At 36.7% G+C, this 15066-nt stretch overlaps 1 protein-coding gene across 4 annotated transcripts in view; it reads right to left on the bottom strand.

Annotated features, from left to right (window-relative positions):
* The window catches only part of Glra2 (glycine receptor alpha 2), a 193542-nt gene that overhangs the window by 114616 nt on the left and 63860 nt on the right, over positions 1-15066 (bottom strand). For all 4 annotated transcript variants that reach the window (XM_059250738.1, XM_059250736.1, XM_059250739.1 and 1 more), the window contains 3 exons: positions 8818-8900; positions 5982-6119; positions 3890-4104 (listed from right to left, as the gene is read on the bottom strand). In XM_059250738.1, coding sequence (XP_059106721.1) covers positions 3890-4104; positions 5982-6119; positions 8818-8900 — 436 coding nt within the window. The remainder of the gene's footprint in view (positions 1-3889; positions 4105-5981; positions 6120-8817; positions 8901-15066) is intronic.

Below are 15066 nucleotides of genomic sequence, written 5' to 3'. Positions count from 1 at the left end.
AGGTGAAAGCAGAGACATTAATAGTTGGTTAACTTGTATTTATCAAGGCAAGAATACCTTAGTTCTTAATGGGCCAAGTACATGGTGGAGAAGATAGCCAAATATGAGTCAACTTGGCAGTATATCAGATGGTAAGGATGTCTTCTTAAATATGAGAATCCCAGGAATAAGACACTGCATGGGATATACTGCTGGAGGTGTTGACAAAGAGAAGATGGGAAGACACTTCAGAAGAGTTCATTATTCACCTGGAATGATGTGGAATGTGGCTCCACTTAGAATCTTTGAGGAACTGGAGTTCAAGTCAAGCATACTAATGCTTGCGAATTAGCTATTAAAAGCACCTGTAGCTAAAATACACCATTCAGTCATATGAAACCCTCCACCCTCCCCTAGACCTCCAGCCTTCAATGATGGTCAAATCAGCCACAGGAGTTGGGGAATTCAAAACACAACTTGATGAACTGTGAAAACAACCAAGGTGCTTTATATTGCTGTACACATTTAAGACAAAGGAGAGAACTGTGCTAGAAGAAAGGAAAAGAAAAGAGTGTGGAACTGGCTGTGAGACAGCTTTTGGAACAGAGCGATCATTTTTTTTAGTTTTATACTGGAATATTTCAATGTATATGTCACCTCTGCTTTAGCTGTCTGTTCAATTATAAAGTGTTAGTGTTTGTGTGGGTGCTTTTTTGGGTCACATGGCATGACATGTTATTACAATCTATGGAATCCTCAGGTGTCCTCTAAGGGCAGGGAACACAGAGCTAACTGAGTCTGTTCAATGGCAGTGATTGTGTAACAACTAGGTCATTGTTTATTCAGATTCTGTGGATGTTAAATCATTCATAAGATTACCGAAAACATGGGCATGTGCTTTCTACATAATACATATGATAAACCTTGGTTTGTCTTGTTGGCAACATGACTGGATCTAATTAATGGGTCATTTAAAACTATGGTACGTTCTGATCATAAGACTCTTTGTGAATCTTCTAATATAATTTGCCATCTCAGTGAGCAATCATTTCTACTACAGTATGAACAGGGGGAAAAAGTAACAACAACAATAACTAGAGAGAGTTCTGTGCCTACCATGTATAAACTGGGATAAACAATTTATACAGGTAGTGCTTCATCTTGTCCTCATTTAATATTTGAAAAGGGGTAACTAAAGATGTTCTTATTTTAGAAATAAGTAAACAGGCTTAGAAAGGTGGGGAGGGAGGAAAGCCCCAAGACAGAAATTCAGGCCTACAGTTCACACTATATCATTATACATATGTTCCAAACTTTCTAGAGTCTGCTGGAAAATTTTGGAAACAGGAAATCTATGATATTAGACAAATTACATTTCTTTATGGTACATGCCATATTATTATAACATTTCCCCTATATTAAAACTCTAGTCATTCCATGAATGAACTCACTGCTGCTCATGTTCCATGAAATCCTCCCCAGTCTATGCTCATGCAAGTAACCCTAATTAAACTCAGTGGGTCACACATAAATAAAGACATCAAGTAGGAGTCAGGCTTGTTGGAAAAAAAAAAACACTAGTATCAGGAGAAGAGGGGGATGCTGAAAGAGGATACCTGGGAGGTGACAATGACCAAACTTTATTATGTGGATGCATGAAATTGTCACTAAATAAGTAAATAAATAAAGCAAAAAAGTCCTCTAATATTTTCTTTAAAATTCAATGCTTGGATTCCACTCCAGATCTGCTTTATATTAAACATGCTCTCATGTGGCAGGGTCATGACTGCTCATTAATTTATTAATCAACAGTGAGGACTCGTTAATCATCTAATTCCAGCCCCATGTATTTTAGGTGCTGAGCTTAATACAGTGAAGTTGACCAAGTGCCTGCATACATGGTATGTACATGCCATTGGTTACCTTCTCATATATCTTCTCCCATTCACTCTACTCAAAACCTCCAACATTGTCACTTGAAAATGTATTTATAATGTCATATTTATAAAAGAAGAAGTCCTTTAATAGATAAGATGGTAAAATAAATGATTGAAGCAATCAGGTTGACTATTACTAAATTATTAGAGATTGCTCATGGAATGAGGATCTAAATCAGTATTCAAGTGCTGGCCTAATGTGTGTGTAAGACTATATTCAGTCTGCACCACTGCAAAGAAGCATAGAATGACATAGCGCAGAACGACATAAAACTTGGATCTCAATTCTCCATGTATACTAATAAAGGGGTTTGTCCATAGATGTAAACAGAAATGAAAGTGGAAAAGCATACATTAATTTCTTAACAACAGTTATGTAATGGACAGTGAACATAAATGATGTTTCTTTCTTTCCATAAATATGTAAGATGTACATGTATTCTGTACAGGGTGTCACAGTAGACTCTGGGGCAGCTGGACTGGTAGCACAATGGACCATCTGTTCAGGAACTGTAGTGTTTATAAATTAATGAATATTTATGCATATGTATATGTATAAGTAAGTTTATGGTCAGGCTTTTTCATTTTCCATGACTCATGTGTTAATCCCATTTTCTCTCCGTCATACATATGAGTCACATCTCTTCATGGTCAGCTGAGAGTTGAGTATGTTTAATAATAGCCTAAAAACACATGTAGGAAGAGAAATCTGTTGGTGGCAGAAGGTTAACCACTATGTGTTCAAAGCCAAGTATAAAATTATTTTAAATTACACCCTCTTCATTTATCTATGTGAGTTCCTGAATGTCTCTACAGAAAAAAAAATCACTGATCAGTGACAATTTACTTAGCAATAGTTTTGCCTGTTGATGCAGAATCATAATAGCTCCATAGAATGAATAACACATTTACAAAACTGAAAATCTCATTTTGCAAATAAGTAATGACTCTTTTCATTGCAATGGGCAGTTGGAAGTTAAATGTCTTCTGTTTTGACATTATCTGCTCACAATTTGTCACCAATACTTTAGCTGTCTATTAAATTGTAAAATATGTGTTTGTGCATCCTGCAGTTTAATGGCATGCAGTGATGATGGTAGGTAATAGCTAGAGAGAAATAAGCAAATGAACCTGTTTGGCATGAGGGCATTCATTGAGAAGATTAGAATTTCTGTTAACTAAAATGGATCCGCAATTAAGTCGTTGAAAAAAGCCATGGGTATTTCTGACATCTGTATTTCAGTAGGTATGTGACACGAGTACATTATTCTTTGTTATTCCACAAAATGTTTTAAAATGTGTCAGAGATGGGTTACCTGCTTCCATATGAATATAGAAACCTCATATTTATCCTTTGGAAGTATGAGACTAAATTAAGTTGTAAAATTATTTCCTTGGTATTTATTCCACCTTTGTCATAGCCACAAGTCTTATTTTGCAAACACCAGAAATAACACGGTTCATGCTCCAACACTTTTCATCACATTAAATGTAACACAACTGAACATAAGCTCAAGCCAAAAATGATAAGGGATTACATCTCAATTCTTTTCTGGAACTGGATATTGGAGAGACCATCCAACCAGCATGAGACTAAGTAGGCTGAATACTAAATCAGACCCACACTCTCAGAAAACCAAAGCCAACAGCTCAACGTACTCTTCAAAATGAGAAATGACATCTGTGTACAGTTCTAGGGAGCTGGGGGATTTTGTAAGAAGGACACTTTTCATTATTTAACCAGTATTTGTTACAGTATAAGACCTGCCTTACATACATATAGAAATCATTTTGAGGGTCTCCCATATTATCAGAATCTTGATACTCTCAAACTCAGCATTTTTTCTTAATGCACTTGCCTGCCCAACAGTGTAGGGGAATAGCAAAATTTCTGTCTTCACAGAATTTTCTGGTCCATAAGACCTTTGGAGAGCCTCTCAGGGCACTTATTGCCAAGTGAGGGTATGTCTTACCTTTGGCAGAGATGCCCTGGAACCTGAACTCTGGGTAGTCATTGTCAGGACGGTTGTGATGCCAAGGGCAACCCTGGCAGGGGCTGCATCCATGTTTATCCAAAAGGAGACCCAGGACAAAATGACTATCAACAGGCTGGGGATGTACATCTGGATCAAATAATAGCCCATCTGGCGTTCCAGGTGAAACTTGACTTCAATGCAGGTAAACTTGCCTAGAAGCAGAAAAGGATCATCTGTAGTCTTAGTTGAACTCCTTTCCCCCATTCTGCTCTCCTATTTGATTTTGAAAAATAAAAAAAAAACATTGGAAGCAGATTGGAGAAGTTTCAGATGGAAGGTTGAAGACAAATGCTCACCTTACACAATCAATTCAACTTTTCCAATTCTTCTAGTAATGGAAATAATAGTGTAAGCATATGGGAGCTAAAGAGCCTTCAGACTGAAATCATATTATCTGGATCTGTTGCAGATTCTTTTAGACAAGACTTTGGCATTTTCAAGACTGACAAAAATTTTCAAAACTGTTTGTGTTATATGTAATATATAGTATATAATGTGTAACCATTAACATACACTATATACAGTGTAATATATAACCTATATAATATGAAATAATTGAAACCAATCTTGTGGTGCGTGTGTGTGTGTGTGTGTGTGTGTGTGTGTGTGTGTGTGTGTGTGTGGTGTGTGTGTGTGTGTGTGTGTGTGTGTGTTTGTGCTGAGGTTCACGTGTGTGTTTATGCTTGTGGAACCAGAGATCAACCTCAGGTGTCATTCTTCAGGTGCCTTTCACCTTGACTTTTGACCTAATCTTTTATTAGAACCTGGCGCTCTCAAATTAGAGTAGGCTGGCTACCTGTGTCCACCTCCCCAGTGCTGGAGTTACAATCATGTCCCACCATTCTCTGGGTGCTGGGGATTGATCTCACGTTCACATGCTTGCATGGCTAGCACTTTACTGACTGAACTAAGTCCCCAGCCCCTCAACACCTCCTAAGGGGTAAGAAGAACATTCTGAGTGTTTGAATAATTGTATGTCTTTGTATTCTCAATGGTAAAACCAAAAGGTACATTTATAGAGTATGTGTACACTCTGTTCATTGTGAAAGCTTTCTACTCTTTTGGGAATTGCTTGAAGACCCTTAGAGTATTCAATTCCTAGAAACTGTAGTGTTGCTTCATCTATAAAAATGAGTGCACAGGAAGATACTATAACTTTTAACATTACTATTAAGAGGTAGATGTTCTTGCCTCTTTCCACATTTTTCTCTCCTTTATTGGCTTTGAGTTAGACCTGAAAGGTTATTTGTATTATTTCCCATGAAGAATAAAGATTGGGAAGAATACCTTGGAATCAGGGTTTAGCTACTTCATGAGAGGCTGCTGTTGGCTGCTCTGGGCTGTTCTACTCACAAGAGACCCAAAGCAGTTACTGATGACTACCTCTGTACTATCAGACTTAATGTTATCAACAGATCAGAGCATATGAAATAAAAGATCAGCTTTCCTGGGCAGGTATAATCTTCCAGGCAACAACAGATGCCCACTTGTTGCCACTACTTCAACCTTACCCACCACATATGTCTTTCAGTGCTAAAAATAGCACCTCACTTTAGAGTCAGCTGAATTTTCTCCAGACCGTGCTCATCTGTACTCATAATGCTCTCCAGGATTGCAAAGAACATCACTATTTCTGGGTTTCCACAGACCTATGTCATTATCACTTTCTTCCACTAAGGCTAGGAGTGCAAATTGACCTGAGAGTGCAATGTGAACAGTGGATGCAAGAAACAGCCAAGATTTATGTTTTCTGTCCAACTAATGAGGTCTTCTACACCTTTCCTCACACTCATTCAACAGCAAACCCTCAGTAAGAGAAGAGGAAAAGATTTCTTATTCTCTCTTCTGCGTTTGGGGGAGATGAGCTGCTGCACTCACAAGCCTATTCAACAGGATCAAGAACCCTAAATGTTGAGGATTCTCTTAACCACCCTTTGCTTCATGAATGGGCAACTATTAAAATACTAGGATAGTTGATTTGATATGCAAATTGGGGCATTTGGGGTTAGCAAGTGAAAGAAAAGCTTACCAGTGTTGTAGTGTTTTGTGCAGTAGCCAAGCTCCTTCTCTTCTTTCAAAATAAACTGGGGCAGAGTGAGTCCTTCAGCAACTTGTACTGGACCATCACTTAACCACTCAAATATCAGATCATTCATGGTGTAACCAACTGGAAGAAAGAAGTAGTAACAAACAATGTATCTTTCCTAGGAAACTGTGAATTCTATCTACAGAAGTGGATAAGCAGGAGAATCATTTCATGCGCAGTCTTAATAAGAGCTACAGCCTTCATAACAACTACATGTCATCAGACGCAGAGAAATTGAACACATCAAGGTATTTCTGATTAAGTGTGTGTGTGTGTGTGTGTGTGTGTGTGTGTGTGTGTGTGTGTGTAACGAGATAAAGGAATCTACAGAATCTTTTATCTCCTGCCTCTTTATTCACTAACTTTCTCTGAAGAACAAACACATAAACAAACACCAAAACCCTTTGAAGATTTTTCTTCTCTTAAAAGAGCTGTGTCTGTGGCAGTTCAATAAGACAATCCAATTCATGGTGCCAGTCTTAGTATTTCAAATGAAACCATTCCTTTTGAAATGTTTAATGAGAATGAATTCATTATAGGCCTGCCTGTGAGTATTACAAGTGCACATTTGGCCCCTTCTGGAGTGTTAGCTTTACTTGTAGGAAACTTATGTTAATTACTGAGAATAAATTCTCAGTCATTTTAGCAAGTGTGAAAGGCTATATGCAAGTCATTTAAGGGGACCTTGTACACCAAGAACAGTGATACAGGAGCTAGGTGTGTAGCCCTGTTGATACAGTTCTTGCCTAACACGGACAAGGTCCTAGGTTCAATTCCCAGCACCATATAAAACAGCAAGTGGTGGCATGTGCCTGTAGACCCAAAACTTGAGAGGGGAAAGCAGAAATATCAGAAGTTCAAGGTCATCCTTGACTACATGTCTAGTCCAAGGCTACATGAGATCCTATTTCAAAACAAAAACAAATCCCACAAGAACAATTATATATGCATTGCTAAATCTCCCCACTCATTATTCTCATGAAGTAAAACAGGTTCCCTATTTTGTAAGGTCCAATTGTTATGACTAGAATCATAGAAATAATAGAAAGTATGATAGTTAATTGGGTCATTATTTGTCAATGTGTCTGAATATTTCTCCATCCTGGAAATGACAGCTAGTAATTTTTCACTCATTATTTCTTTGCTTTCCTTGTTTTTTTCCTTGTTATTTGAACTGTGGAAAGCAGACTAGTGAGAACAAAGAATATTTGATGAAGATGAAGATGGCTAATAACTGTGCCATATTTATTTAGTTTATAAATTCTTATTCTTGCTTACTACAGGATAGTGACTTACCAACCCTACCTAGAAATCAATGGCAAATTTATTTGATGTCTACATTCTTTTGAGCATCTTAAAGGCAAAAAATAAAATTATAGAAAGCAGAAAACTAGAGTATGGATCCTGTTCAAATATCGATGGTCCAAAAAAACCAATGGCTAACCTATATTTCCCATTGCCAATCTGCATGAATATATCCTAGCTCTTCATAGGACAAAGCAAATCTACTAATCGAAGCTTTTTTAAGTCTTAGATGATCCTCATTGGAGAGATCTGGGTCCTGCTCTACAGAGAAAAATGAAATGATTGAGTCGAGGCTGGGGAGATTTAGGGTAGTAAAAGAGACACTCATTATGAATAAAACTGTTTTTCTCAACTCTCTTCTCAAGAGAAGGGACAGTGTGGAATAAATAAATATATATAATGCATTATAAGTAAAAATTCTCATTTTATCTCTGACAACATCTAAAAAAAGTATTTTTGTTATTTTGTTTATTTCTATAAGGAGTTTCAAGGCAATCTGTAGTGACTTTAAATCATAGAAAGAAGCCCATCACCATTTCTTTTTAAGCGATAGTCTATGTGTCTTTTTATACTTACTATTTTTATAAAGCAAGAAGTTAAAAGTATTTCCTTGCCCCTGCCTCATTAAATCTCCTAAAATCCCTGTAAGTCAATAGCACTTATTATGTTTTTGGACTCTGTAAACAGAGAAACTGACAAGAGCAAGCCAGAGGAAATTTCATGTATGTTAACTGAAAATCCCACTGCCTTGGAGGCGTGAGCAATTTATGGCACATGTCAATGATTTCAGTGGTAGCAAAGTCAGAGCATAAAGGAGACAAAGTAGATGGTATTTCCCTATTTACTTTCTCATGTCTTAGCATATCCATTGCTTCTCTAAGGAAGATGCCAACTCTTAGTCCATGTCAACTTACGCCCTTTAACATTTTATTGATTTATTTATATTATTTTGTATTGATGAGGATAAAACCCAGGGCCTTGAGCATTTTAGGCTAGCATATCCCTCCTGAACTTTAGTCCTCATGCCTCTCCGTTTTGAATCCTCCTATGGTTAAGGGCTTCAAAGCAAGAGTCCCTTATTTCTAGTATCCTTTTGGATACTTTGATCTATATGAGTGTAAAACCAAAAGACATATAATTTTCTAATTAGACAGTGATTCTTTATAAAAGCAAGATAGCTAATAATCATAATTATCAAAGGAAAAATTTTCATTTCATAGAAAATATTGCTAAATCAGACTTGGGTGAGTTTATTTCTAGGAAAGGAAATTTATTTAGTATTTTGAACTTAAAGTTTGTCTTGCTGTACTGATAATGAGCTTCTCCTATTAAACACCCATCCTCCATTAAGACCATGGGTGTTGGGAAATTTGTAGTGAATGAGCCTTACAAATATTTATTCCTTATTGATCCACTAAAAGAGGCACACCAGTGGTTACAACAAGCAAGCAGTGATTTAATAATAATGACTTACAACTCTCCAGCTGCATTGTACAGGTCTGAACATCCATTGGAAAGTTCTTGAGGTCCATGGGACAAGATAAAGTCAAGGTGAGCCTTAGTAAAGAAAAAAAGTAGAATCTACTTTAAAATCTGTGAAGCATAATCCTTGAGAGACAAAAAACCATCTATCATTAACAAAATATGGTTCAAATACTGAAATCTAAGCTCACAGGGCAATACTTTGTTTTAATGAAGAATAGCTGTTGATAACTTTACAAAATATTTTAACACGTCATTATAAGCCCTTACTCTACTTTTCAACCTCCAGATTCTGAGTATTCCTCACTTCCAGATTCTGATTCTCTATAACAATGATGCTCATCTCAAGATAAAATGTTATAATATGAACAATAGGCTCTCTCCCACAATGATAAACAAAGACATAAAGTTTATTATGTTTAAGAATTATATCCCAGATATATGTGCCATGATGTGAACAGATAAGGAAGGGTTCTCCTTCCATCATATGGGCAAATACTTGGCTTCACAAACTTTTCATTTACTAATCCACATGGATAAATTAGCAACATAATGTGGCATTCATTCTGGATTTCCACAGGTATAGAGCAAGGAATCCTTGAGTGAGCAAAGCATACTGAAAATAGTGGTTTATACAATCTTCATTGCCTTGCACCCAGTGGAGGTGACTGATCTCTTTCTTTCCTCGTTGAACTGTTCTGAGCTCCAGCCTTCTTCACATTGGGCCTTAAATCAAGATATTTATTGAGCTATCATCTCTTTTCCACCATTTTACTTTTTATTTCTCATGGGATTGATGCTCACCTCTTGCTCTGAAATTCTTTGTACTTTTAAGAATCAAAGAAACCAATTAGAACTGATAATCAACAGAGCTATGTTCCCTTCCCAACACTGCCTAAAACTACATTGTACCCAAAGCAAGATATTAAACCTTGAATAAACAGTTGTTCCTCACTAATCAAATTAGGAAGAAGGATATATAATTTCATTCCAATTTGATGCTAATACTTCATGGCTCCAAGTTTTACTTGTTGTATCTCAATCATTTTTCATATCCAAAGATTCATGTGACTGTCACACTTTTACCCAAAATCTCCCTTGCCATTATGCTCATTCTCAACTTACTTCCCGATTTGCTTCTCTTTGTTTTCTATGGTTCATTTTGTATTCTTTTCAAGCACAAGCAAATTATAGCACACATTTTTTAGAAAAAGAAAATCCTTGAGATTTGAAGTGAGAATAAGGAGTCCATGTTGACGGTTGTCAAAGACATTAAAACACAGCAGTGATGGGGACAAGCATGACACAAAGCAACGACTACAGAAAAAATGTATTCAGTCTTGGAAACAAATGCATCCCTATGTTAAAAGTAGATACTTCTAGTTGTTGGAAATATTCATGGTTATTTTTTATTTGTTTTTATTCTTTATTTATTCTGGAGTATCTGTGTTGACAAGTATAAGCTGTTTAAAAATGTTCATAAAATCCATTATCAGCTTTCTTATCTTCAAGAAATGAAAAGTTTCTTTTCAAAATAATAGCTGAAAGGAAAAACTAGAAAATTCTATTTTACTCTGCATTTTTCTATTATAATATTATTATCAGATCCTATTGAGAGCCACTGGTGGCGAAAGTCCATGAGAGTATATAGCAGTGACAACTAGAGTTCAGAAGGTCAACCTATCAGAACTAAGGGTTCTGTTAGAGGAAATCATCACGCAAGGCATCATGGAATTACTGCCTTTTGAATGAATTGGCTGTCTCTTGTTGTAAACTTCTTGTGTAATAACAGCTATGATTCTCCCCATTTACCATGTATCTCCACGTTAGTGTATATGTAATCTCACGATTGCATCTCAATCTTGGGCACAACTTTCCCTATACATTTGGGGTAATTGAACAACTGTCCACAGCTGTGTTTATTTTTCATTAACATACATCTGTCCAGGGCCGTTCTCCAGACAAAAAATATTTCAGCAAAGATACCTCTTTCCAAGGACAAAACTGCACATAGATAAACATTAGCTCATCTCACACACAAATAGAAAAAAAAACCACTAACAATTAAATCCTCAACCCCTTACCTTCACCCGGGTTATTTACACAAGACCCTAACTTAAGAGATTTACTGCTCACATTCCTGGGATGAGATTTTAGCCATTTGCTAGATACTGAGTTAAGGCAGTTACTTCCCACTGACCCAAGGAGATTGCCTACAAGGCCAGACAGGCAATAGGTGCCAAGCTTCTTTCTTGTGCAAATTCAGTTTTTATTCCTCCTCAGCCAGGTGCTATTCCTAGATTTTCTCCTCAGCAATTACTCTGAGTGAAAGTGCTTTTACTAACCAAATACTGCAAGCTCTGACAGAGGTTGCTTATCCACCTAGCATATGTCCCCCTCCCTATCAGAAAGCAGCTACAGCCAGGATGAGCGGGAAAAGTGGCGCCAAAGACAGTTTACTTTCTTGTGACTTACTGACCCCTAACATTCTACCTAGCCATTTCTAGATTATAGTTTTAGCACACAAATTCCCTAATTGGTCTTAGCCTTTAGTTGACCCTACCAGAGAACTCCCCTTTTGTCACTCCCCTTTTGGGTTGTAATTGGAAGCTGACAATTAATTGCTTTATGTGTGGGTCCTTATCACCTCTCTCTGAGACCCTGAAAACTTCAAGCTTTACATTGCTTTACCAAAGAATTACTGTGTGGGTATAGATATTGGTTCTCTGAGAGCACTGGGAGAATAGGATTGATGGAGAAGAACAAAGATGAGGATGGACATAGAAAGAACTAGGTAGAATGATGAGAAAAAAAAACAGAAGGGACTGAGAGCAGGAGGGACTGAGAACAGGAGGAACCAAGAGGAGTTAAATAAGAGAGCAGAAAAGAAATTGTGTATATAGAATTGACTTAGAGAAATAAAGCGAATGGACTAAAGAACTCAGTGTGCTTAGATTCATTGAATATCCCTCAGATTAGAATCCTCAGCTGGTTGGTTGACTCTTCCGAGGACCCTGGGCCAGCCTATTTTGTTTGCGTTAAGATCCAGTGTTGCACCTCATTACTAAATGAGTAAGCTGTCCTTTTGAGGGCATCCTGAGAATCCAAACTCCATGTGAGCAAGAAATAGGTGGTTTTGAGTTTTAAAGATCTGGCTTAAAATATCATTTTTAGACATAAAAAATAATATTTATCAATGTTGGAGTTCATTTGTAGAAGTAAATGGATGGATAACTACAGATTTCCCGTGTGAAGACTTGTTTTGGAAAATGCAGGGTTTTTTGCTATTAATATCATAAACCCTTCAAAATAAGGACAATGAACAAAAGCAAGAACAAAATCTCTAGCTAATAAATGAATAAATAAATAAATAGCTGGTTTTTACAAAATGGAGTGGTGGTAACTAAAAAAGATCCATGGGCTTTCAATGAATTTGTTTTTCTTTTTCATTTTCAGAGGAGTAGTATTTCCATCATACAATAGTATGTTCTTCTCTGACTTTTTTCCTGTAAATATTTTATAAACAAGTACAAAGCCTTAATTAGGAAGAAGGGACTGGTCTTCTGTGAGATTTATTGCACAATATTTTGAATTTAATGAATAATGTGTTATACACCTCAAAACTGCTGGGAGTAAATTTCAAATGTTCTCACCACAAAAAAATATGCATTTGAGGGTGAGGAATAAATTAACTAGCTTCATTTAATTACTCCATATTGTATTCATAAACTTTAATGTCACTTTTGCCCCACAAATATATACATAGTTATAGCTTTTCGATTTAAAAACGGAAAAGGTACAATGTTTGGCATATAACAATATGCAAATGGTGTGGATAATTAAAGTGGATCAACGGCAGAAAATCTGGGAAATTAATTATAATTTTGAAAGCTTTACCTTTGAGAAATTAGAAAATAATAATAGTGGAAGTGGGTGTCATTTAAAGACTATGCAGTTGCTATTGTGACAGCTCAACTCTGCTACTCATCACCATAGGCTCACTGCCCTGGATTCTTCTGCAAAGTGAACTGTCCACATTTGTTGAGGGAGCTGAGAAACTCTCACGTAATTACTCCTGTCTTTCTGTCAGATCTAGCAATCCCACAGGGACACAGAATTTTATTAACAGCACAGATGACTGAATACACTGAGAAAAATTCCCCCACAAACATGAAACAATCTCTGAATCTTGTTTTAGATGAGAGCTCACTGGGTGATTTCCCTATGTTTCTTTTAAGACAAGTTTTACATTTAGAACACAATGAGCACCAATAATCAAACAGAGGGCTAGCACCTGTATACTTTGTTAAATCATGTCATTGGACGAGCAAATAGGAAGGGACTGTAAAATCTAATTGGTCTTGCATGAATTGCAGAGTTTCAAACATATGATGTCTGGTTTAACATATATCTGGAAGTCTAACATAGGTTTCTTTTCCCCCCTCCTTTCCTTTGACATATACACTAAACAGAGTAAAATGACAGAAACCTAAAATTGCAGTTTGATGACTTTTTAGATTTACATCTATCCTAGTAATAAACATTCTGGTCCAGACTTACAACAATCTCATCACCACCAGAACATTCTTTTGTGCTTTCTTCCCAGACCAGAACCTCCCAAAATAACTACCACCTCATTGTTATGAAAAAGACTGTACGTGATTTAAATTAAAAACAAACAAACAACAAACTCTATATTATTTTGTACCAAGATGTAGAAATTGTACTAAAAAGGTTTGATGTGAAAAACTAAATAACAAAACATGATATATTTTGATGAATCTCACAGTGCTACGTATTTTATTTAAAATTCAATTATTCTTCAATTTTTTTTCTGAAACTCAGACTTCACGTTACTAGGCACTGCCTATAACATGCCAAATTTGTTCTTTTCTCCACAGCCTGAAATATTAAGACCAGTGCATCTAAAGCCAACGATCTGAGGACTGCCTGCTTCCTTCTGAGTTAAAGAACTCATTTCCTAAAGCAGTATCATTCATTTTCCCTGCAGTCAGTGCATACATACACATATACATACATATTCAGAGAAACCCCCATTCCTTTATGCACAAAAAAGGAAGAAAATTCCCAGAGGCCATAGATCTTTCCTGAGAGTAAGAAGGCTGAGCAAGCATTTAGATTTTAAAGGTAAAAACTAAAGCAAAGTACAGAAAATTTGTTCCCCACCTTCCACATGCTTTCCTTTCCTTTCCCCCTTCTTCAGTTCACCTTGCTCATCAAGCCAACTCCTGGGGTTATATCTTGCTTAAAGCTTAAGTTATTGGTAGATGCTGATATTATAAATAGTTTATTATCTTTATTCTGTTTTAAATAAAATAATTTATATCTTTAAATTTTTTGTGACCTTTCTCATTTACTACAATGCAGGTACATAAAGGCTGGCATTTTCTTACACAGTCTAAAAACCATTCCTTGCACAAAGTAGACATTCAACAAATATTCATTGAACCAATGAATGCATCAGCATCCTGGAATGGTGTGGGAAATTTTCAGACTTTCATTCTATGGGACTAGGAAATGACAATGGTTTTGGAAGGAAGGATGCTGGTTATCAGAGCCCACAGAGCATAACTAAATTACAGGACTATCAAGGGAATCCAGGAAAGCTTTCCAGAGCCTTTTTGTTAGGTGCTAGCAAATTTTTCATTAGAAATAAACTGAATAAACTCAAAGCAAAGTGCCAAAATGCACTGTCTGTGCTTGAGTCACAGTTAGGCAGCTAGCTCCATAACCAAGGCTGGGCCTGCACTATGAGAACAATGGAAATCAGTAATTTAAAACAACATCATGATGGCAAACAGCAGGTTTCTTGAGTCTTAAAGCAATTAAGATTCATAGGAAGTTAAGTGTTAAAATTGGAGATCTATTCCAGTGAATCTCCTAACTTCCTTGCTTGCCCACCTACCTATGCTGCTTGACAGTTCTGTGATCCTGAGCTGTGATTAAGGGTAACCAGAAATAAGGCTTTCCTTTTGTAGGTGACTTTACCCTCTTGAAGCTGATGCAAACCTAAAGAGCAAGTAGTGGCATGTTTTTAAATTAGGGACTTCCTGGCAAATGGGACCTACAGGTTATATTGCTATTGCACCCCCACTGGGCTATGTGCTGGCTAGTTTTTATGCCAATGTGACCCAAGTTAGGTCATTTGGGAAGAAGGATTCTAAATAGGGAAAACGCCTTCATAGGATTTCCCTGGAGGCAAGTATATAGGACATTTTCT

The sequence above is a fragment of the Peromyscus eremicus genome, chromosome X (assembly GCF_949786415.1).
Source record: "Peromyscus eremicus chromosome X, PerEre_H2_v1, whole genome shotgun sequence".
NCBI lineage: Eukaryota > Metazoa > Chordata > Mammalia > Rodentia > Cricetidae > Peromyscus > Peromyscus eremicus.
The sequence above is the reverse complement of the archived record's forward strand: the minus strand, read 5'-3'. Positions and strand labels throughout refer to the sequence as shown.